We start from the raw sequence: 24,206 nt of genomic DNA, 5'->3' as shown, positions 1-24,206 counted from the left end.
GAACAGAAGCTGCTGTTAAAAAGGGATACTTAGTAAGGCTTATAAAATGCATGACTATAGGAATCAATTAGAGTAGGTTAGAAAGGACTGGGAAGGCAGACTGGATAAGCAATTTACAAATAAACAAATGGGTGTGTGTGTGTAGAGCTACATGCTAACCAAATATGCAACAAACTCTAGAAGATTTAAGATCTTTGCTTTGAAGTGTTTGCATACGCATTTTATACCCCCAGCAGACTACAAAGAATTTTTCCTCAGGTAGACTGTAAATGCTGGATGTGTGATGAGGAAGAAAGAGGCAATTGGGAACATTTTTTGGGAGAGTAATGAGTTGGCAGACTTTAAAAATTTCCCTGCAGACTACTCTTGTCAAAACTACTGGGTGAGCAAACTGGTGTAACTAAGGAAACATTTTTTTTTAACCTGTGATACAGCATTGGAATTGCCTACATAGCAAGGCCTTGCAGAGTTTAATTCTGGTGGCTGCCAAAATGCAATTACTTCAAAATGGAAATCAAAGTCTAAACCAACTGTACTAGAAGCAGTAAATATAACTGGGACCTTTAGAAAAGGGTAGGAGCAAATTACACAACGAATGGGAATTATAGGAAAACATGCAGAATAATGCTTTGGATGAGAAATGACGTTCAAGGGAATACAAGAATTGATTGGTTGATGCAACATTTGACAAACTGTATAGATGATTTTAAATGTGATGTGTAAGGTTGAAACTGAAAATGTCAATGTTTTTTTTTTCATTTATACAAATCTATGACTGTCTAGGTCATGTGATTAACAGTATCTTTACTGAATTAAGAAAAGCAAAAAAAAAAAAAAGGAAAGGACAAGAGAGACTAGCAGGCATGCAAGCAGGTAAAACATGCATTTTTTTAATTTGGAGAGAGGGAAACAAATAAATTATTATTTAAAAGCAAAAGTAACATGTATAAAGTAGAGAAAAAAAAGATGGAATATCAGGGGTGAATTCTAGGAAAATGGAAGTTCTATCCACCTCACAACCAAGGTCCACTAACAAAAAAAAAGGCACTGATGAAGTCCCCACATTCATGAGACGAAAGTACTTGCATCTTTTGGCTTTTCCCGGTTAGGGGTCGTCACAGCGGAACTCTGGTCCGTTAATGCTTGGTAGTTGATTTTTACATGTCGAGTTGCCAGCCCTGACGCACAACCTTCAACGAAGGTACGCCCATTCACACATGCCTCCACGCAGAAGACGCCCTAACTGAGAACCGAACTGGACAGTGTTTTACTGTGAGGCGACAACGCTACCGCAGCACCACCACCGCAGATTCCATGAGACAAAAGCACTATGTTGTATTATTAAAGTGAGAAGACTTCGTCGGTTTGAGTTTTGTATGTTTCTATCCACCTCACCCGGTCACTCTTAAGCAAAGGAATATGGTAACTACTTAGCATCAGTGGATGCTCTTTCTCCAAATTGGGGGGGGGGGGGAGAAGAGATAAACATAGTAGAGCTTCTTTACAGCCTCACAGAAACATATTTGAATGCTTGAGGTTTTTCTGCCTCTTTTTCTACTGTGCTTCCAAGAAGAGCACAAGGAAGATGAAGACCATCACCAGGACAAGCACCTCTTACATACTTGACTTGCAACAGTTATGTTGCCAAGGTAGGTCAATCGACACCAGCAACATCAGTGACCACGAGGCCTCTAGGACACCTTCAGAGTATAAGAACACAACCCAATGCACATTTAGGGCAAGCATCCACCATTGAGCAATCCTCAAAACCTGAAAACGAGAGGGGCAGGAAACACTACCCTGGGGACCACTGACACAGCAAGATAATCTGTGGAACTGATGTCACTTCTATGAGAAACACCCTGGAACTGAAGGCAGCACAACCATTCCATGTGTAAGCTGCAAAGCTGCAGTGCATGGATATGACAGACAGGGTTTGGCTGACATCAAAAGGCCTAAATCAACCATGCTGACATTCCAGGCTTATTCGTCAACCTAATTAAAAACCTGGGTGCAACAGCACAAGGACATAGCATGGTGACAAAAGAACTATACTGTGCCATGAATGGTCTAATCACTTTGCAGGGCTGTGGTAGGAATATCTGGGGCTCTTGGCTTCTCCAACAAGGATAGGACCTTCTGTTTTTATCTCGTTTTTTTTTTTTTAATATTTCTTCCAAACTCTAGTCTTAACCTGAAGAGCTCAAACGGATAAATGATGAACCACAGAAGGAAGCTTTTTAACATTTCTAAAGGTTTGCCTTCAGAAATGCAGCTAAGAGTTGCAAGACTGAATTTCACTGAAATGGCATTTAATGTCATGGTCTGAACCTACACAGAAACAGTACCTTGGTGTGCATGTTACAGACCAGAATATAATGCTTCTGTAACACTTGCTGACAGTATGTAGAGAGAAGAGTTAGCTGCAGAAAAAATAAATGTTTCAACATAATGATAAAAGGAGCCCTGTTCTTTGATGGAACTACAGAGGATAAGATAGCTTCAATGCTGTAAAGAGGATCTGAAGTCAGCATGTGGCACTGGTGGATGACTGAAATGACGCCTTCTATGAATAACTGTCCTAAGACAGACATCTAATGAGGTGTACATCCCAAATAAGATTGTGTCATTCTATGTTGTCCAAAGAGTTGCCTAAAATATGCAGATAGCTATATACCTCACCACCTAGACAGAAGTTTAAGGACTCTATCAGTCATTGCTAAATTCTAGAAATGCACTCATCTGACTGACATGTTTTGCCATATGGCACTTCTAAAACCCAAACTACTCACCCGATAGGCAAATTTCAGTGAGTGTTTCCCGGACTGGGAAGTTAGCAGCGGTCAACAGGTTGATGGACTGGTCACTCACATGATTGCAGTGGCTGAGATCCAGTTTGGTCAGATGTGGCATATTACGTGCCATTAGCCGCAAGGATCCATCCATGACATCTAGACCTGTCAGTCGGAATTCTGTGATATTCTGTAGCCGCCCCCGACATTCATTCTGACCTGTCAGAGAGAGAGAGAGAAATAGTTCATTAAGGTTTAGGGCACCTGCTCCAAGCATCTCCGAAAACATCTACAAAATGGTAGAAAAGACTAAATTCAGCAGTACAAATATGGCGCTCAAACTTCATCAGCTATTACTGACTTACTGTTGACATTCTTCTAGCAGTTCTTCCTATGCCTATGAATATTTTCTTACTTATGTTTTCTGCAACTGTGCATACTCTCGCATTTGAGAGAATAGTACGCTTATACTGTGAAAGTACAGTTGTGTACACTTACCATAAATGTAGATGTTAGAGTGTATTCACTGTTGCAGTCATTATATTTGGGTAATCCTGCTGGCAAGTTGCCCTAAGTTGGCCTGAATTCCAAAGTCCTGGGTCCTGCATCGGATGCTGTCGCCCTTTCCCTGACGTTGGGCCATCAGGGGTATAAAAGAAGCAGCCAATGCCATTTTCTTTAGTTTTTCTTGCCCCAGATGTCAGGTAACCCCTAAAAGGGTTGCCAACATCTATACATGTATAATTACATGCACCAATATAAATTTTACCTTCATCTACAAGCAAATACACCATATAGGTTGTATAAATCAGTGAAGGAAAGATAGGTTCCATCAGAAGAAAAGGGGGATGGTGGGTGGGTAACCTGGACTGCAACAGTGAATACACTCAAAAGTACAGTTTTGTACCTACCATAAATGTAGATGTCCGATAGACATGCAACTGCAGTCATAACATGTGGGTTGTCCTGCCTCAGGCAGCCCTCGGTCGGCCGGATTCCAAAGTCTGGGTCCGACGTCGGCTGATGTCGCATTTCTCTCCGATGTCAGAGCGGCTGGAGTACATAAGCATCAGCCGATGCCATTTTCTTCAGTGTTTCTTGCCCCAGATGCCAGGTGCCCTCCAAGGAAGGCTGTAATCAAATTGTAAGACAAAAACAGGATTCCAAACAAATGCATGAGCAATAAAAACAAATACACCATAACAGATATCCCCAGCTAAGAGTAAGAGGGATAGGAGTGGACCCTAGGCATAGAGGGGTATGGAGGGAGGGAAAACCCGACTGCAGTTGCATGTCTATCGGACATCTACATTTATGGTAGGTACAAAACTGTACTATGTCCTTCAAGAATGCAACTGCAGTCATAACATGTGGGTAGAATACCATAGCTTAGCTGGGGTAGGAGGAATGCTCTAGGAAAGAGATGGTATGGCAATCAAACCCTGCAGGACTGCCGAAGCAAAGCCTGCTCTGGATCTGGAATATAGAGGAAGACTGTAGTGTTTGGAGAATGTATGCACGGAGCTCCATGTAGCAGCTTCTAGAATGTCTTTGGTAGGCACCCCTCTTAAAAAGGCTGTAGAGGTGGCTGTAGCTCTGGTGGAATGTGGTCTGACATAGGCTGGAACAGTCTTTCCATGAAAGGAATAACAGAATCTGATGTAATGTCCAATCCATTTAGAAATAGTCTGTTTTGAAATTGCTTTTCCTTGGACTGCAGGGGCGTAAGCTACAAAAAGCTGTTCAGACTTCCTACTGGTCTTGGTTCTGTCCAGGTAGTATCGAAGTTGTCTATGAATGTCCAAGGTATGCAAAAGTCTTTCCCCCTTATTCTCAGGATTGGGGAAGAAAGCAGGCAGATGAATGGCTTGATTTAGCGAAACCCTAGATACCACCTTTGGCATAAAAGTAGGGTTGGTCCTTAATGAAACCCTGTCTCTGTGGAAAATAATAAAGGGTGGTATTGCCATTAGGGCCTGTAGCTCCGAAACCCTTTTTGCTGAGGTAATTGCCAACAGGAAAGCTGTCTTCCATGAGAGAAATTGCAAGTCAACTGAAGCTGCTGGCTCGAAAGGAGGTAGAGTCAGTTTTTCTAAGACAAAATTGAGGTCCCAGGCTGGCACTGGGCCTTTCTTGGTGGCTTAATGTTCTTGATTCCCCTGAGGAATCGTCTTAGTAAGGGGTGAGAAAAAACAGGAGGATCAGTGTTGTATCTAGCTGAAATAGCAGATGCATGTATCTTTACTGAAGAATATGAGAGTCCGCTCTGTAACATATCTGCCAAATATTCCAAGATAAGTGGGATGTTCAGTAATGATGCATCATGCCCCTTGCTGGCATTCCAATTGCTGAATCTTTTCCACTTTGCTAAGTAAACCTTTCTGGTGGACGGTCTTCGAGCCTCTGTTCGTATCCGCTGAACTTCCTTGGAGAAAGATAAGCTGAAGTTATTTATGGGATCTCCCAGGCTGTTAGCTGCAGAGTCTGAAGGTTTGGATGCAGTGTTTCGAAATTGTGTTGAGTCAAAAGTAAGGGCCACTGAGGGAGGGCCCACCTCCTGGTGTGACATATGCTCCGTAGTAGTGGGTACCAGTGTTGTCTTGGCCAATCCGGAGCTATTAAGATTCCCTTGGGCTTCTCTGCTTTGATCTTTAGTAATACTGAGGTCATCAGTGGCAGAGGTGGGAATGCATAGATTGCTAGGGAGTTCCAGTTGAATGAAAGGGCATCTATTTTCCAAGCCTTTGGATGGTATGTCCTTGTGCAAAATTTTGGTAGAAGATGGTTGAGGTGAGAGGCAAATAGGTCCACTTCTGGCTTGCCCCATGTCAAAGTGAGATGTCTGAAAGCCTTCGGATGTAACCTCCACTCGTGTGGATCTGTGAAATTCCTGCTTAGGCTGTCCGCCAACACATTGTCTTTTCCTGGAACAAACTGGGATTGTAACTGGATGTTTAGACTCAGTGATTTCTCCCAAAGCTGCATTGTCAGTCTGCAAAGGGGGTAAGAGTGGGTGCCCCCCTGCTTGTTTATGTACCACATCACAGTGGTGTTGTCTGTCCGTATCATTAAATGGCCTTGCTGGAGTTTGTGTTGAAAAACCTCGATGGCATGCATTACTGCCAGCATTTCCTTTTGGTTTATATGCAGATGTGTTTCCTTTGGAGACCACTGTCCTTGTATACACCTGCCTTCCATGTGCGCCCCCCATCCAAGGTCTGAGGCGTCCGTAGTCATGGTCTGTGTTATCTGTGGTTTTTTGAATAGCAGAACAAGGATCCCAAAAACGAAGAGACAAGCGTTTGACCTGAACGCAATTTATTTAATTTAAACAATAGAACAGCGTTTTCGCCACACACACTAGGTGGCTTCTTCAGAGGTAGCAGACAGCAAATAAAACACTCCTTAAATACGAAGCTAGTTAAATTAAAAACAAATGCAATTAGTCAGCAATTAAAAAGGGTGCAACCCCTTATTCTTAATTAGGCACGGCCACAGTAAACAACTTTATACAAGTGCCTTTCAAGAGCAGTTTAAAAAGTAAAATACAGCATTCACCAGCAAGCTACTTGTGCTCTGCATAAAAACAGTATAAGTATATAAAAAGAAATAGGGGTAACAAACATAAAAGATACCCATACAAGAACAGTATACAATAAAAGCAAGAATTCACATATTAAAGGTATATAAAGGAATCTATCTATTACAGAGCAAGCTTACTAGTGTAAAGGATAGGTTTTATTCTGTTTTGTAAGCTCATCCAACAACATAAAAATAAAAATAACACCCTGCAGGAGAAGTAGATGGATATTAAAGTAAACACTAAACAATGGCCCCCATATGTGATATATATAATATTGGCATCATAATATTAAGTGGTTTTTAATAGTTTTTGCACAAAATAAGCACCACAATAGCCAATCCAACCATATACTCTGCAAAAATATACATTAAAAAGCAGGTAAAAGGGTTACATGACCCATGACTTGTGTGTGTGGTGAAAACGATGTTCTATTGTTTAAATAAACTGCGTTCAGGTCAAACGCTTGACTCTTCGTTTTTGGGATCCTTGTTCTGCTACTCGTTTGTGGTTTTTTGAATGACATACCTGTGTTTTCCTGGCTCACCGAGGCCCACCATAGGAATTCTTTTTGTAGGCATGGAATGAGTGGTATGATGGTCTCCAAGTTGTTGCTGTGTTGAGACCAAATGCTTTTTAGGTACCATTGAAGCTTTCTCCTGTAGTTTTGCTAATGGAACCAGTAGAATGCAGGATGCCATGTAACCCAGGGCCTGTAGGAATCTCCTTGCAGTCATCTGGGTGAGTTTTGCTAAACCTTTGAAGTAATGAGTTAACTTCTCTTGCTTGTCTTCTGTCAGGTAAGCCATCTGAGAGGCTGTGTCTAGTTTGGCTCCTAAGAAGATTATTTGCTGGGATGGCTGCAGTCTTGACTTTTGGAAGTTGACTGTGTATCCCAGAGCTTGAAGTAATCGTATGACATAATCCAGGTTTTTTGTCAACATCAATTTGTCGTCCGCTTGTATAAGGCAGTCGTCCAGGTACGGGTAAATTTGTATACCCTGGAGCCTGCAATGAGCAATTACTGAAGCCAGGCATTTTGTAAATACTCTGGGCGCAGTAGATAAGCCAAATGGCAATGCTGAGAATTGATAATGCTCTGGCCCTGCAAGAAATCTGAGGTATCTTCTGCAGCTGTGTCTGATAGGGACATGCAGGTATGCCTCCTTGAGGTCCAGAGTAACCAGCCACGACTCCTTGCCCAACATGGGAAGGAGTTGCTGTAGAGTCAGCATTTTGAACTTTGGTACTATGAGAAAGGTGTTTAATGTGGACAAGTCCAGTATTGGTCTCCATTGAGATTCTTTTCTTGGAACAAGGAACAGTCTTGAGTAAAACCCCTGTTCTTGTTCTTGTTGTGGAACTCTTTCTATTGCTTTCATTCGAGTCAGCAGAGTGATTTGCTTGATAGCCTCTGCCCTTTGATGTTGTGGTAGGTTTGGCATGCCTTGTTTTCTTGGTAAGGCATGAAAATAAAACCTGTACCCTCGGTCTATAATGTCCAAAATCCATTTGTCCTTTGTCAGTCTGTGCCAGTTTTCTGCAAACAGAGATAATTTTCCGCCCAAGGGAGCTTTTCGTTGTTCCCTGGTAGGCGGTAGTAGAGGAAAGTCATTGAGTTTGTGGTTGTTGGGCAGGAGAAACCCCTGCGTCACTTCTTTGGTTTCCTGGCTGCCATTGTCGTCCCCTGTAAGGGCCTCTGTATTGGCCTCTTCCTCGGCCACGTCTGTTCTTACCTCTTTGAAACTTTTCTGGATTAGGAAAGGACCAGTTTTTTGAATGCCAATTCCTACTGAATCTGGGGGGGTTGAACCTGGAGGAAATCTTTCACGGTCTGAACTGATTTTGCTTTCTCTTCGATGGTCTTTAACACATCCTTAGCATTTGCACCAAAAAGCTTGTTCTTTTCCAAAGGTGCATCCAGAAGTTTTGCTTTTACATGATCTGGTAGAGGGTTGATCTTTTAACCAAGCATGTCTACGCATCACTGCCCCTGTCATAGCTGCCCTACATGAAGCTTCCAGTGCATCATATCCACACTGCAGGAAGTGATTGCTTACTTGCTGAGTGTTATGTACAGCTTCCTGCAAGGTCTTCCTGTCTAAAGGATCAGGAGAAGCTAAAGTTTTTTGTAAATCTTCTAAGAGATAATCCTGATATTGGAACATATGAAAAAGGCAATTTAAAGCTCTCATAGATAAGGTAGTGGATGTGTAAACCTTTTTACCCCATCTCTAATGACCTTGCTTCCCTGTTGGAGGGCAAATGATTTTTAGAGGTGGAGGCTGAAACTCCTTTAGGTCCCTGTGAAATAGTTTCCAAATCAGCAGTATGGGCCCTGAATAAATGGGAATGAGTTTCTGGGACCCTGTAATACCTGTCTGGCTTGGCTGGAGCAGGAGGAAGAGAATCAGGGGTAGCACTAGAGTCAGAATACAAATCATCCAGAACATCAAGTACAGGAGGAATAGCTAAGGGCCTGTGCTGAGGTTTCTTAAGGAAAGTCCTAAGGCGTTTCCTAGAATCAGAATATTCCTGACCCTGCCACTTGAAATGTTCCCTCATGGTGTGTAGAACTTCCCCAAAAGAAATATCCTCAGGAGGGGAGGCCGAAGGTATGGAATCTTCTGCATCCGAGTCCTCAGGTCTGGAAGAGCTCTTCCTGGCTATCAGAGTGGACAGAGCCCTCAGAGGCTTCATCTGAAGGAGTAGGGTCAGAAGGCTCAACCCGGGGCCTTTTATCAGGAGGAGGCTGGGATGCTATCTCAGGATGGGCCTGTGAACCTCTAATCATGGAAATTAAATCAGCAGCCATGGACATAATTTGTGTCTCCGGAGTCGGCTGAGGTACGGATTTGGAAGTAATACGCTTTGTTTTGCTGGCTGCCTTAGCCCTAGTGTAGGCCTTAATAGACATGGCCATAGGAGGCCTGGCAGCTCCACGTGCAGGAGTGACCTTGTCTACAGCAATGGTCTCGGGCATTTCCTCGGTTTCGGTATCCGGAGGAAAGTCAATAACTGGCGGAGTAATGTCTGGAAGCGGAGTCGAAGGCAATGTGGTGTCTTCGGTTCGGAGCGGTGGAGAGACCATCTCAGAGGGAACCGGAGCACTCGTGCTAGGTTTTGGCGTGGAGTCGGTGGTAGACGCGGGCCGAGGAAGTCGGTCCCAGTCTTTTCGCTTTTTGGGAGTTTGCGATGTCGGAAGATCCGACGGCAAGGTGTAAGCAAAATTATCGCCGAAAAAATCTTCAGCGAACTCCGCCCGGCGCCTGAGAGTGCGCTTGTTGAAGCGAACACAGGCTACACAGGCTGAGACGTCGTGGTCTGGGCCCAGGCAAGGGAGGCAGTAAGAGTGGAAATCCTTATGAGGTATTTGTTTACCACAAAAAAGACAATTGTTAACTTTTTCAGTAATTTCTGACATCGGCTGAGGCAAGAAAAGGTCCCCAACGGGGTACTTAGCTTTTTTGATGACTTCGGTATCGTAGAATACAGGAGCTGACCGACCGGCACTTGCGAACCGCTTCTGCTTCGGGTACCGCGTGGCAAGAAAGACTGAAGAAAATGGCGTCGGCTGATGCTTATGTACCCCAGCCGTTCTGACGTCGGAGAGAAATGCGACTTCAGCCGACGTCGGACCCAGACTTTGGAATCTGGCCGACCGAGGGATGCCTGAGGCAGGACAACCCACATGTTATGACTGCAGTTGCATTCTTGAAGGACATCATCTACATTTATGGTAAGTGTACACAACTGTACTATGTTCTTCGTGTTTCACTACTGCAGTCATTACATTTGGGTAGAGTCCCAAAGCTAAGGTTGGGAGGCTGGAGCAAAACAGCATTAGGAGCTATGGGGCCCTGCAGAACTGCAGTGGCAAAGCCTGCCCAGGATTTAGAGTAGAATGGTAGATGACGGTGCTTTGTAAAGGTGTGCACTGAACTCCAAAGTAGCAGCCTCTAAAATGTCCTTGGTAGGTACTCCCCTGAGAAAGGCTGCTGAAGTGGCTGCAGCTCTGGTTGAGTGTGGCCTAATGCCCTTGGGTACTGGCTTGCCATGGTGTACATAGCAGAAACAAATGCAGTGGCCTATCCACTTTGAAATAGTCTGCTTTGAGATGGCCTTTCCTAGTGATCCTGCAGCATATGTCACTAGTAATTGCTCTTTCTTTCTGAAAACTTTGGTTCTGTCCAAGTAGAATCGAAGCTGTCTGTGCACGTCCAAAGAATGCAGAATTATCTCCCCCTTGTTCTCTGGATTTGGATAAAAAGTTGGCAGGTGAATAGTATGGTTGAGAGCCACACTGGACACCACCTTAGGCATAAATGTTGGGTTTGTCCTCAGAGAGACCCTGTCTGGATAAAAAATGATAAAAAGTTCCACAGCTATGAGTGCCTGTAGCTCTGAAACTCATCTTGCAGAAGTTATTGTTAGGAGCAGAGCTGTTTTCCAAGATAAAAAACTATATCAGCTGTACCAGCTGGCACAAAAGGAGGCAGGGTGAGTTTTTCCAAGACATAATTGAGGTTCCATGCAGGCACTGGTGATCTCATTGGAGGCCTGAAATTTTTGGCTCCTCTGAGGTACTACTTTAATAAGGGATGAGAAAAGATTGGTGGCTTTACAGTGTAATGAGCCGAAATGGCAGAGGCATGAATTTTAATAGATGAAAAAGATAGGCCTTTGTCCAGCATCTCAGTTAATTATTGTAAAATCTGAGGAATATTTGGCACAGCTGTATCAGTTCCTTGTGCCTGGTTCCAAGCACAGAATCTCTTCCATTTTCCAGCATAAGATTTTCTAGTACTAGGCCTTCTGGCTTCCAAAATGACATCCATCACAGCTTTACTGAGAGGTGTGTTTTGCACGACTACATTATTCGCCATGCTGCCAGGTTTAAAGTCCTGAGTTGGCTGTGCAGGATCTGACTGTTTTGCTGGGACAGTAGATGAGGTATTTTGAGGTAAGGTCCAAGCTGGGAATTGAGACAAGCTCCTTAGTACTGGATACCAGTATTGGCGGGGCCAGTCTGGCACAATCAGTATCATCTTTGGCTTCTCCTGTCTGACCTTTAGGAGTACCTTGGGGAGGAGAGGCAGGGGGGGAAAATGCATAAACGGATAGGTTTTTCCAGCTGAAAGATAGGGCATCCACTTTCCATGCTGGTCTGTGATAAATACTTGTGCAGAAACTTTTTAGTTGGTAGTTGTGAGGGGAGGCAAATAGATCTGTGTCTGGGCATCCCCAATTCCTTGTTATCATGCTGAAGACTTGTGGATCCAGGTGCCACTCGTGGGGATCCATGTGGTTTCTTAGTTCGTCTGCCAGAGTATTTTTCCTTCCTGGTAGGAATTGTGCCTGCAGATGTACTTGGTAAGTCAATGTTGTGTCCCACAAAGTCATGGCTAGTCTGCAAAGGGGGTAAGAATGTGTGCCCCCCTGCTTGTTTATATACCACATGACCGTGGTGTTGTCTGTCTTTATCAGTAGTTGTCCTGGATGAAGTAGGTCCTTGAAGGCTGTCAGGGCATTTTGAACTGCTAGCACTGCATTTCTTTTTGACTGATATGTAGATGCATTTGGTTTGAGGTCCATGTGCCCTGAATGCATCTTCCTGCTATGTGGCCCCCCCAGGCATAATCTGATGCATCCGTTGTTAGTGTCTGCCTGGCTGGGGGTAATGTGAATGGCTGTCCCTTGTTTTGGTGACAAGCCTTTGCCCACCATTGAAACGCCTGTTGCAGGCAGGGAACGAGAGTAATCAGTTTCCAGGCTGTAGCGATGTTGAGTCCAAACACTTTTTAGGTACCATAAGTTTCCTCATATGCAGTCTTGCATATGGAATTAGTAGGATGCAGGATGCCATGAAGCCCAAAGCCTGCAGAATTTTTCTTGCAGATAACTGGGCCTTTGTTGCCAACATTTTGAAATAGGTAGTCAGTTGCCTTTGTTTGTCTGGCGTGAGATAAACCATCTGGGCAGTTGTATTTGAGCTTGCACCCAGGAATAATATCTCTTGAGGGGGTACTAGTTTTGATTTCTTTTCGTTGACTGTGTACCCTAGGCATGTTAGAAGTCTTTTCAGAAACGCCAGATGCCGTAGAAGAATGTCCTTGTTCTCTGCTTGAATTAGACAGTCGTCCAAGTAAGGATATATTTGTATTCCTCTGTCTGCAGAATGCAATTACTGGTGCCAGGCACTTTGTAAAGACTCTGGGCGCAGTAGATAAGCCAAAAAGCAGTGCAGAGAATTGGTAATGCATTGAGCCAGCCTTGAATCTGAGGTATCTTCTGCATATTTCTCTGACTGGGACATGCAGGTATGCCTCTTTTAGGTCTAAAGTCACAAGCCAAGCGTTCTTGCCCAGCATGGGCAGAAGCTGCTGCAAAGTAAACATCTTGAATTTTGGTATATCCAGGAATGTGTTCAAAATAGATAGGTCCAGTACTGGCCTCCAGGCCTTGTCCTTTCTGGGTACCAAGAACAGTAGAGTAAAATCCTTGGCCCTGCTCTTGCTCTGGTACTTGTTGAATGGCCCCCATGTCCATGAGGGATGAGACTTGTTTTTGTGCCTCTGCCCATTGATTTTTTGGCAGATCTGGCCAGTCGTTTGCCTTTGGCAGGGTATGGCAATGGAACTTGTAGCCTTGTGACACGATATTTAGAACCCACTCGTCCTGGGTTATAATGTGCCAATTTTGAGAAAAAGTGCTAATTTTCCCCCTAAGGGTGTTGCCAGGAGATAAGTGCTTGGTACAGGCAGGGAGAAGTCATTGCGTCTGTTTCCTGTAAAGTTGTGATTTGTCTTCTCCAACTTTGGAGGTAGAAGCCCCCCACTGCTTTGACCGGTATGAACCTTGTGCCTGGGATCTGCCTCTAGGGTGTCTGGATCTGCCCCTTTGAGGTCTGTCTGACACAGGAAAAGACCAATTCTTTGTTGGCCAGTGTCTACTAAATATAGGTGGCTGTACTTGTAAAAATTCTTTGACCTTTTGCATAGATTTAGCTTTGTCCTCCATTTTCTTTAACACCTCTTCTGCCTTAACACCAAAGTATCATGCTGTAAAGGTGCATCTAATAATTTTACTTTAATATGATCAGGCATATTTTGTTCCTTTAACCAAGCATGCCTCCTAATTACAGAACCTGGGCAAGAAAGACTGAAGAAAATGGCGTTTGTTGCAATATATGTACCCCTGGCGCTCTGACGTCAGGGATGAGGCGACAGCAACTGACGTCGGACCAAGACTTTGGAAATCCGTCCGACAGCGGGACCGCCTGATGACAGGATAACCCAAGTGTGATGACTGCAGCAGGGTCACATGATGAACATCTGCGGCCCTGCAAAAGGCCTCTAAAGAATCAAAACCTCATTGCAAAGTATGCTTTCCAACTTGTTCAGCTGCATGCAATAAATCCTGCATTTCCTTGTTTTCTGCACATTCAGAGTTTAACAATACTTTCTGTTTAAGCAATGCCATGACATGTTGCTGATATTTCAGCATATGAAACTGACAGTTCAAGGCCCTTATAGCCAAGGTAGCAGATGTGTAAACCTTTTTTCCCCATCTATCCAGTGCCCTAGAATCTCTGTCAGAGGGGGTAGGGTTTTTTGCAGCAGAAGCCTTAACTCCTTTGGGACCCTGAGAAATAGTTTCTGGGTCTGCAGCAGGGTTTTTAAAAAGGAATTTATGAGAGTCAGGAACCCTGTAATATCTGTCAGGCTTAACAGGAGCTTGAGGTAAGGAGTCAAGGGTAAGACTAGACACTGAAAACACAATCTACAATGTCTAACACAGGTGGGATGGCTAGTGGCTTGTGTTGAGGTAGTAAAAGGAATTCCCTGAGCCTCTTTTTAGATTCTGAAAAATCTTGGCTCTCCCAGTGGAAATGCTCCCCCATGGTATGTAAGGTTTCCCCAAAAGAATAGTCCTCTGGAGGAGAAGCTGAAGGTATAGATTCTTTAGCATCGGTATCCTCACGGGGGGGAAGAGAATATTCCTGATCAGAAGAGGAATCAGAAGAAATGGAAACCTGATCTGAAGATTCATAATCAGTCTCTTGTCTAGGCCTCTTATCAGGAGGGGGATGGGAACCCCTGATCAAGGTAATCAAGTCTTCGGCCATTTTCAGCATCTGTTTTTTGGGCATACAGGCCTGACCACGTGGCTCGAGTTTGTTTCTTTGCTTTAGAAGGTGCTTTAGTCTTGGCCTTTGAAGCTGAAGTCGGTTTGATGTAAAGACGTTTAGGGCTGAATACACCCTCAGTGCCTGCTCAGTGTCTCTGGACCCATCTGAAGGGATAATATCCGAGGCTCCAATACCTTGAGTTTCCAGCGGCATGGCCGACTCCACGTGGGAGTCAGTAGCGGCCTGCAACTCTAAAGTAGCGGGTGTCAGGGGCTGTGAAAGCACCTCACCGAGGACCGGCGACTGGATTAGGAAAAGCTTCGTCGGTTTTGGGCCTCGGTTGTTTATCTCTCTTCCTTTTCTTTTGTGTTTTTTGTGAACTCCGGTAGTCGGACGGCTATCAGACGTCATTTCTGGATAATTAAACCGGCGTCCAAAATAGTTTAAAGCAAAATCATACCGACGTTTAATAGTGCATTGGTTAAATCTAGCACAAAACCGACAACCAGAAACATTGTGATCAGGGCCTAGGCAAGGAATACAGTTAAGAATGAAAATCCTTATGAGGCATTTGCTTTCCACAAGAAATACAATTATTTACTTTTTCTGACATCGGTCTGGAGCAAGAAAAAAGTTCCCCCAACGAGGTACTTAGCTTTACTGAAGACTTCGGATCTGAAACTCAAACAAGAAAATCTCAGGAGTCAGCTGACCGGCACTTGCGAACTGCTTCTGCTTCGGGCACAGTGCGGCAAGAAAGACTAAAGAAAATGGCGTCAGCTGCTTCTCTTATATCCCTGATGACCTGACATCAAGGAAGGGGTGACAGCATCCGACGCAGGACCCAGGAATTCAGTCCGACTGAGGGCAACCTGCCAGCAGGATTACCCAAATGTAATGACAGTGAAACACGAAGAACATCATGTGTTTATTAAAAGTTATGACCAGCACTACTTTCACTCTAAACTGGCTGTGTCCAGCTGGACCTCACTGACAACAAAAATAACAATCTGCAATTTCCCCCTAGCGTGTACTCGATAGTTCCTACGATGGTACTTGTTTGTAAATACAAAGTCGGGGGGGGGGGTGTTCCTCCTCCTGGTTATTCAAACTTCATGGCTAGCCATTATAACCACCATCATTCCATCCTCACAACTCCAAAATTTACTCAAAACTAAATTCAAATAATTGGCCTTAACCATTTGTAAAAAGCATGACATGGTTATATCACCCTGTTTCAATTACATATTCTGTATAACTGGCAACATATATACACCTAGTACTAAAATTTCTGACTATTCACTCCTGCACAGTCAGCCTAAATGACTGCCTTTCATAATAAATACTTTTATTACAGGTCTTTTGCAACTTACCTGCTTACAAAATTAATGCACATACAAACCAAGTTGTTAAAGTAGGTTGTGTTACCAGAGGCCTTTCTGAAAACACATCCCTTTATGATTAAGCCCAGAATAGCCAAATACTTGGGAATTACATTATGTTCTACTTCCCATATGACAGTTTAAACAATTCTGCAGGAGCTGGACAGGGGATCCACCAGGATCTGATACTGAAGGTGTACACAGCTGACTGGTTTGTATTGCTTGGTCTTTTGCGCTTCTTAAGATATCCATTTACTCCACTAGAGATTTTTTTTTTGAGATCTTAAAAAAAAAGACTATCAGTAACTTTCTGTGGACTAAAGATGGGCTATCCTGACTCTCCCTACGAATTAAGGGCTTTTACTCCTACTGAATTTTGAATGCCATAGTGCAGCAGCTATACTGAGAACATTACATGGCCTCTTAGGCCCCCTCCCTTACTGTGGACTGATCTTGATTCTTAACAGTCTTGGTACTCTCAGCATTTTATAAGTATGTGAGGAAGAGCCTGCCTGAATACAGGTTCAACAGTATCAATTCCCCAGGAACTTCTGAAGTTGATTCAATGGGGATTTTTGTCAGCAACATAACAGACTTGACCTTTTTGTACTATAAGTAATTGCTAGCCAACATACTATAGGTTGTTGTGTTAGCCTAGGGATTCCTCCAGGTTAAAGTTTTGAGATAATTTATGGCAAGGTGATATTTGGTTGACATGGCAGGATGTGAGGGGGTATCTATAGGGTTTCTACCCTCATGAACAGCCTTTTTGCTTTACCTAGTTTTTTTCTACAAAGGAAGATAAGCACACAATGCAGTAAAGACTGGTCCCTCTGGATACAGTGGTGGACTGGACTTGCGGAGGGGCTGGATAATGTCAAGGGGGTATCTAGGATTTATAAATGAATAGTTACATGGTCATATCTCACAAATACAAAATTATGTGGGAGAATGAACTTATGAATAGCTGTACCCTGAGACATGGCCATGGATTCTCCTCCATTCTCACTATACTACAGAGTCTAGACGCTTTGACTTCTTTTGGCTGGCAGTGCATATTTAAATATTTTTGTATACCAACCGAGCTTTCTTGAATGTTCCCAGGGGCACCATCTGCCAATTGCAGAGAGCGTGCACCTTTGTTTTGTCTGGGCTTTCAATGACTCAAGCATGATCTTCATGATCTTAACTTATCCTGTAGGCTTCTGTACCTGGAAACAGGTGAAATTTCCCCCTCTTTACTCTTGGTTGACAACAGGCCTTCCAACACACTGGACATACGTTTATGGTTTGTTACATACTCTGTTGTTGACAGGGAAAAAAAGATATTGGACAATGTAAGCAGAAAAAGAAAACCCCTTCTGAGATGGAAGGCTTGCAAAGCATTATGGGAGAAATCTGAGCAGGTGAATTGGCCACAGCCAGTCCACGTGCACATTTAGCCATAAACATTTGGACTCAGTACGACTGGTTTCTTAATACACAATTACAAATAACTATTTACATGCCTATTTCCTCAGCATTTCTCAATAGTTCTGGCTTTTTTTTTTTTTTTTTTTAAGTTTGAAAAGATTTACAGATGTGCAACAATGGCAGCCAATTATCTTAGCCCCCCCCCCCCCCCCCAATCTTGTTCTTAAATGTGGAGTTTTGATGGCTCTTTCATCTGTGCATGTTCGGTGTTAACGATTACTTTTTTTTGCATGCACAATAAAAAGTTTATTTAAAAAATATTCATTAACACTAGCATACTAGTTTTTGAAGATCTTCTCTTAGGAAAAAGTACAGTTGTGTACACAACATAAATGTAGATGTTCAAGTGTATTCACGGTTGCAGTCTGCAGTTGTGGGAAGATTTGATTACTCTAATTAGATAGAGAAAGTCAGCGTGCCCAAAACACCCCAGCTAAAAGGAAAAAGGGAAACTTCCCCTGAGGTTCTTTCTGACCAGGAGTCAGAGGGTTCTGAATTAGAAGAGTCTGGCACTGAAGACGAGCCTTTTGCAGTATTTGAGGACTCTGATGCTGACGACCCCATTCCTGCTGCCTCCCCTTCCTGAGGACCTCTCTTTTGGAGAAACTAAATTCCTTCAGGAAACATTTTCACTGGGAGGCAAAGGATTACCGCCCATTCAAAGAAGAGACAGTGTCATTGTGAATCCTTGGAGAAGGGATTTGGTTTAGAAAGTACAGTTGTGTACACTTACCATAAATATAAATGTGAGAGTGCATTCACTGCGGCAGTCATCACACTTGGGTTGTCTGCCAGCAGGTAGCCCTCAGTCGGCCCAAATACCAGAGACTTAGTATTTCTGCACCAGTTGCTGTTGCTTCAGGATGGACGTCAGGGGTATAAAAACAGGCAGCCCACGCCATTACATCAGTTTTTCTCACCCCAAATGTCAGGAGCCTCCAAATAGGGAGCTAAGTTATGGTGGAAAAAACACCACCAGTAAAAAGTAAATACCAATAGCCTTGTAAGGGGTGAGTAAGACAAAAAGAGAAGGAGAGAGACACAAGGGGGCTGAAGGGTGGGAAGCCAGGACTGCAACAGTGAATACACTTGAACATCTACACTTATGTACTATGTTCTTCGTGTTTCAATGATGCAGTCATCACACTTGGGTTGATTCCCAAGGCTGACGAATGGGTGGAGGCAGTCAAGAAGAGTTTGGGCTGACTAGTAGTCCCTGCAGGACTGCTGTTGTAAAACCTGTCCTGGATTTGGAAAAGATAGGCATGTGGGAATGCTTGGTGACGGTGTGAACATAACTGCAAGTAGCAGCTTCCAGAATGCTCCTGGTAGGGACTCCCCTGAGGAATGTTGTACAGGTTGAAGTTGTCCTAGTGGAATGCATTCTGACCCCCAGAGGGGGTGGTTTCCCATGGTGTTTGTAACAGAAATGGATACAGTATGCTATCCATTTGGAGATGGTTTGTTTTGATATGGCTTTGCCCTCTGCCCCTGGTTCAAAGCTGACTAGTAACTGGTCAGATTTCCTGAAGGGCTTAGTCCTAATCAAGGTAGAATATGCGCTGTCTGTGCACGTCTAAAGAGTGCAGGATCATTTCCCCCTTATTTTGAGGATTAGGGAAAAAGGTGGGCAAAAGGATGGATTGGTTAAGAGCCACACTGGACACCATTTTAGGCATAAAAGTAGAGTTAGTCCTGAGGGATACGCTGTCAGCATGAAAAATAATGAAGGGTTCCACAGCCATAAGTGCTTGTAGTTCAGACATTCTTCTAGCTGAAGTGATGGCCAGAAGCAAGGCTGTTTTCCAAGAGAGGAATTTTAACTCTGCTGATGCTGCAGGCTCAAAGGGGGGGGGGGGGTAGCATGAGCTTTTCCAGCACAATGTTAAGGCCTTAAGTTGTTAGCCCCTCTCAGGAACAGTTTGATGAGAGGGTGACAGAAGAGAGGTGGCTCAGTGCTGTAATGAGCAGAAATGGCAGAGGCATGGGATCTTAATGGAAGAGAAGGATAAGCCTCTGTGGAGTAGGTCTGCTAGGTATTCCAAGATGAGAGGTAAAAAGGGCTGTACTGAGTCTGCTCCTTTAGAGTGAATCCGGGAACAATGTCTTTTCCACTTATCAGCATAGGATTCCCTTGTACTGGGTCTTCTGGCTTCACGAATGACGTCTAGCACCTGCTTGCTTAGGCTGGCCACTGGAGAAGAATTCAAGGAATAAGCCAGGCTGCAAGGTTCAGGGTTTGCAGTTGTGGATGCAAAATCTGTCCCTCCTGCTGAGTGAGGAGGGTTGAGATCTGGGGTAGGTGCCATGGTGGCACTTAGACTGCGCAGTAGCGGGTACCAGTGTTGGCATGGCCAGTCTGGGGCAATAAGAACTGCCCTTGGTCCTTCCTGTCTTACCTTGAGTAGTACTCTTGTAAGAAGAGGCAGGGGGGGAAATGAGGTTTACCCACTGAAAGGATACAGCTTCCACATTCCAGGCCTTGCTGTGAGGTACCCTGGTGCAGAATTTACTGAGCTGGTGATTGTAGGGGGGAGGCAACTAGGTCAACCATCAGGGAACCCCATTTCTGGGTTAGAAGGCTGAAGGTGTTGAGGTCTAAATGCCACTCGTGTGGGTCTAGGAGATTTCTGCTTAAGTTGTCTGCCAGAGAGTTTTGTTTGCCTGGCAGGAATTGAGCTTGCAGGTGAACATGCATAGCCAAGGCAGTGTTCCACAGTGTCATGGCTAGCCTGCAGAGTGGGTAAGAGTTGGTTCCCCCCTGCTTGTTGATGTACCATATCACTGCGGTGTTGTCGGTTTTTATTAGAAGGGGCCCTGGTGAGAGTAGAGATCTGAAAGCTGTCAGAGCATGCTGAACAGCTAGCATCTCTTTTTGGCTGATGTGCAGATGAATTTGGTTTGGGCTCCAGTGGCCCTGAATGTACCTGCCGTCCAGATGTGTTCCCCAGACATAGTCTGATGCGTCTGTGGTTAGGGTCTGGCCGGCGTGGGGTTGTGTAAAGGGATGTCCCTTGTTGTGGTTGCTTGCTGCTGCTCACCAAAGAAACTCTGTCCTGAGACAAGGTATGATAGTTTCCAGGTCCTAAGAATGTTGGCACCAAAGACTTTTTAAATACCATTGAAGTTTCCTCCTATGCGGTCTGGCATATGGAAATAGCAGAATGCAGGAGGCCATGAACCCTACAGCCTGCAGGATTTTCCTTGCGGATAGCTGTGTTCTGGTGGCCATTTGAGTGAAGTAGACTGTCAGATGGGCTTTTTTTTGGAGTAAGGAATGCCATCTGGGATGCTGTGTCCAAGTTTGCTCCCAGGAATACAATCTTTTGACTGGGGACCAGTTCTGATTTATTTTCGCTGATAGCGTACCCCAGGGAGGTTAGAAGGTCCTTTACAAATGTCAGGTGCTGCAACACTTTTCCTGTCTGCCTGTATCAGGCAATCGTCCAAGTAAGGGTATATCCGAATCTTTCTCTGTCTGCAATAGGCAATGGCTGGAGCCAGGCATTTTGTGAAGACTCTGGGAGCAGTGGATAAGCCAAAGGGAAGTGTAGAGAACTGATAATGCATAGATCCTGCCCCGAAACATAGATATTTCCTGCATGAGTCCCTGATAGGGATGTGCAGATGGGTGGCTAACCAGGCATCGTTGGACAGCATAAGGAGACGCTGCTGTAGGGTGAGCATTTTGAATTTTGGTACCACCAGGGAGGTGTTTAGAATTGACAGATCTAAGATTGGGCACCAGGTGCCCTCTTTTCTGGGTAACAGGAAAAGTCTGGAATAAAAACCTTGGCCTGCAAAAACAGGCTGAAATGCCCTTATGGAGAGCAGGGATTGAACTTGGGTCAGTACCTCTGCCCACTGGTTTGGAGGAAGGTCAAGAAACCCTTTTGGGGCTGGCAGTGTGTGGAAATAATTTGTAACCCTGGGATACTATGTTGAGGACCCATTGGTCGTTGGTGATGGAGGTCCAGTTTTTTGCATGGTGGGCAAGTTTTCCTCCTATGGGCATGAGCAGTTGGGCAGAGGTGAGGAGTGGAGTTGAGAAGTCATTGTGAATTCTTTTCGTAAGGGGTGGCTTAGCACTCCCTGTTTTTGAAGTAGAGGTACTCCAATGCTCAGATCTTTGCATAGCCTGAGACTGTAATCTGGGGGGGGTTCCCCTAGGTCTAGTTTGAGATGGCCTTGACAGGGCTGGAAAGGACCAATGTTTAGAGGGGCAATGTCTACTGAATCTTGGAGGCTGCACATGCAAAAAATCTTTGCCTGCATAGACTTAGCCTTTTCTTCCATCTTTTAAAAAAACTCTTTTGCTTTGTTGCCAGCTTGTCCTTGTTCAAAGGAGCGTCCACTAATGCTGATTTGACATGGTCTGGCAAGGTCTGCTCCTTAAGCCAAGCATGCCTTCTAAGTACAGAACCTGCTGCAAGATGCTTCCAGGGCATCAAATCCACATTGCAGGATATGCTGGCTGACTTGGCTTGCAGAATGCATAAGCTCCTGTAATTCTTTATTTTCTGAAGTCAGGAAATGTAGACAATTTTTGCTTAAGTTCCATAGTATGTTGCTGGTATTTCAGTATGTGGAACTGGTAATTCAATGCTCTAATGGCGAGAGTTGCAGAGGTGTATACTTTTTTTACCCCATCTGTCTAAAGCTCGGGAATCCTTGTCCGAAGGCATGGGATTCCTAGCTGTAGATGCTTTTATTCCTTTAGGACCCTGGGAGATGACCCTCTAGGTCAGCAGTAGGATTTTTGAAAAGAAATGTGAGAGTCAGGGACTCTATAGTACCCGTCTGGTTTCCTTGGAGCAGGGGTAAAGTATCAGGAGTTAGACTGGATTTTATAAAGACATCATCCAGAACAGGAGGGATAGCTAAGGGTCTGTGCTGTGGTAAATCTAAAAATTCCCTGAGTCTCTTTTTGGACCGAGTATAATCCTGGCATTCCCAGCAGAAATGCTCTCTCAAAGAATGCAGGGTTTCACCAAAAGAAAAATCATGTGGAGGGGAAGCAGAATGAATGGATTCCTCTACATCTGAATCCTCATAGGCAGATAAAGGCATGCCTGCATATTCAGAAAAGTACAGTTGTGTACACGTACCACAAATGTAGATATTAGTGTGTATTCACTGTTGCAGTCATCACTTTTTGGTTAACTGCTTGCAGCAAAGTCTTGGGTCCTGCGTTGGTTGCCGTCCCTTCTTCCATGACATTAGGTCGTCAGGGGTATAAAGCATGCAGCCAATGCCATTACATCAGTTTTTCTTGCCCCAGATGTCAGGTGCTCCCTTAATGGGAAGCAATTAAATCTATAAATATACAGGGTTATGCCTCCAACAAAAACGCAAATACACCAAAAAGCTTTTGATGATAGCAAGGGAAAGTAGTGGTATATCCAAAAAAAAGGAGGAGGCGGGAGGGTAGCCAGGACTGCAACAGTGAATACACTCTAACATCTACATTTATGGTAAGTGTACACAAAGTACAGTTGTGTACACTTACCACAAATGTAGATGTTAGAGTGTATTCACTGTTGCAGTCATTAAATTTTGGTAATCTGCTGACAGGTTGCACTCTGTCGGCCTGAATAAAGTCTTGGGTCCTGCGTCGGTTGCTGTCTCCTCTTCCATGACGTCAGGTCGTCAAGGGTATAAAACACGCAGCAGACGCCATTTTATTCAGTTTTTCTTGCTCCAGATGTCAGGTGCCCCCCAAATGGGGAGTATGTATATATATATATATATATATATATATATATATATATATATATATATATATATATATATATATATATATATATATATATATATATATATATATATATATATATATATATATATATATATATATATATATATATATATATATATATATATATATATATATATATATATATATATATATATACATACACACACACACACACAAATATATATGCAAGTGCACTTTTAGCGACATACACTTTACCTTCATCTAAAAGCAAATGCATCCCAAAGGCTGTAGAATATAGTGAAGGAAAGAGAAGTTATAGAAAAGGGGGACAGCGGGTGGGTAACCCGGACTGCAACAGTGAATACACTCAAACATCTACATTTATGGTAAATGTACACAACTGTACTATGTTCTTCGTGTTTCACTGTTGCAGTCATTACATTTGGGTAGAATCCCAAAGCTATGGATGGGAGGATGGAACTAGATAGCATTAGGAGCGGCTATAAGGCCCTGCAGAACTGCAGTGGCAAAGCCTACCATGGATTTGGAGAAAAGAGGCAAATGATCATGCTTTGTGAAGGTATGAACCAAACTCCAAGTAGCAGCTTCTAGAATGTCTTTGGTTGGAACTCCTCTGAGAAAAGCTGCTGAGGTAGAGGAAGCCCTGGTGGAATGTGACCTGATCCCCTTGGGCACAGGTTTACCATGGTGCATGTAGCAGAAATGAATGCAGTGGCTTATCCACTTAGAAACAGTCTGCTTTTATATAGCCTTCCCCTCTGATCCTGCAGCAAATGCCACCAGTAGTTGCTCAGACTTTCTTAGAGATTTGGTCCTGTTTAAGTAAAATCTTAGCTGTGTGTGTACATCCAAGGAATGCAGAATCCGCTGCCCTTGTTCTGCCGATTTGGGTAAAAAGTTGGCAGGTGAATTGTTTGGTTAAGAGCCACATTGGATACCACCTTAGGCATAAAAGAAGGGTTGGTCCTAAGGGACACCCTGTCCGGGTAAAATGTAATAAAAGGCTCCAAAGCCATCAGAGCCTGTAGTTCTGAAACCCTTCTTGCTGAAGTGATTGCCAATAGGAAAGCTGTTTTCCAAGATACAAATATTATATCTGCAGAAGCTG

At 43.9% G+C, this 24,206-nt stretch overlaps 1 protein-coding gene across 1 annotated transcript in view; it reads right to left on the bottom strand.

The window, feature by feature from the left end:
- FBXL19 (F-box and leucine rich repeat protein 19) overlaps positions 1-24,206 on the bottom strand; it is a 1,144,361-nt gene that overhangs the window by 107,496 nt on the left and 1,012,659 nt on the right. The window contains exon 8 of the mRNA XM_044086223.1: positions 2,793-3,011. Coding sequence (XP_043942158.1) covers positions 2,793-3,011 — 219 coding nt within the window. The remainder of the gene's footprint in view (positions 1-2,792; positions 3,012-24,206) is intronic.

Source organism: Protopterus annectens, chromosome 10.part0 (genome assembly GCF_019279795.1).
Source record: "Protopterus annectens isolate FY-2018-M chromosome 10.part0, PAN1.0, whole genome shotgun sequence".
Lineage (NCBI taxonomy): Eukaryota > Metazoa > Chordata > Ceratodontiformes > Protopteridae > Protopterus > Protopterus annectens.
The sequence above is the reverse complement of the archived record's forward strand: the minus strand, read 5'-3'. Positions and strand labels throughout refer to the sequence as shown.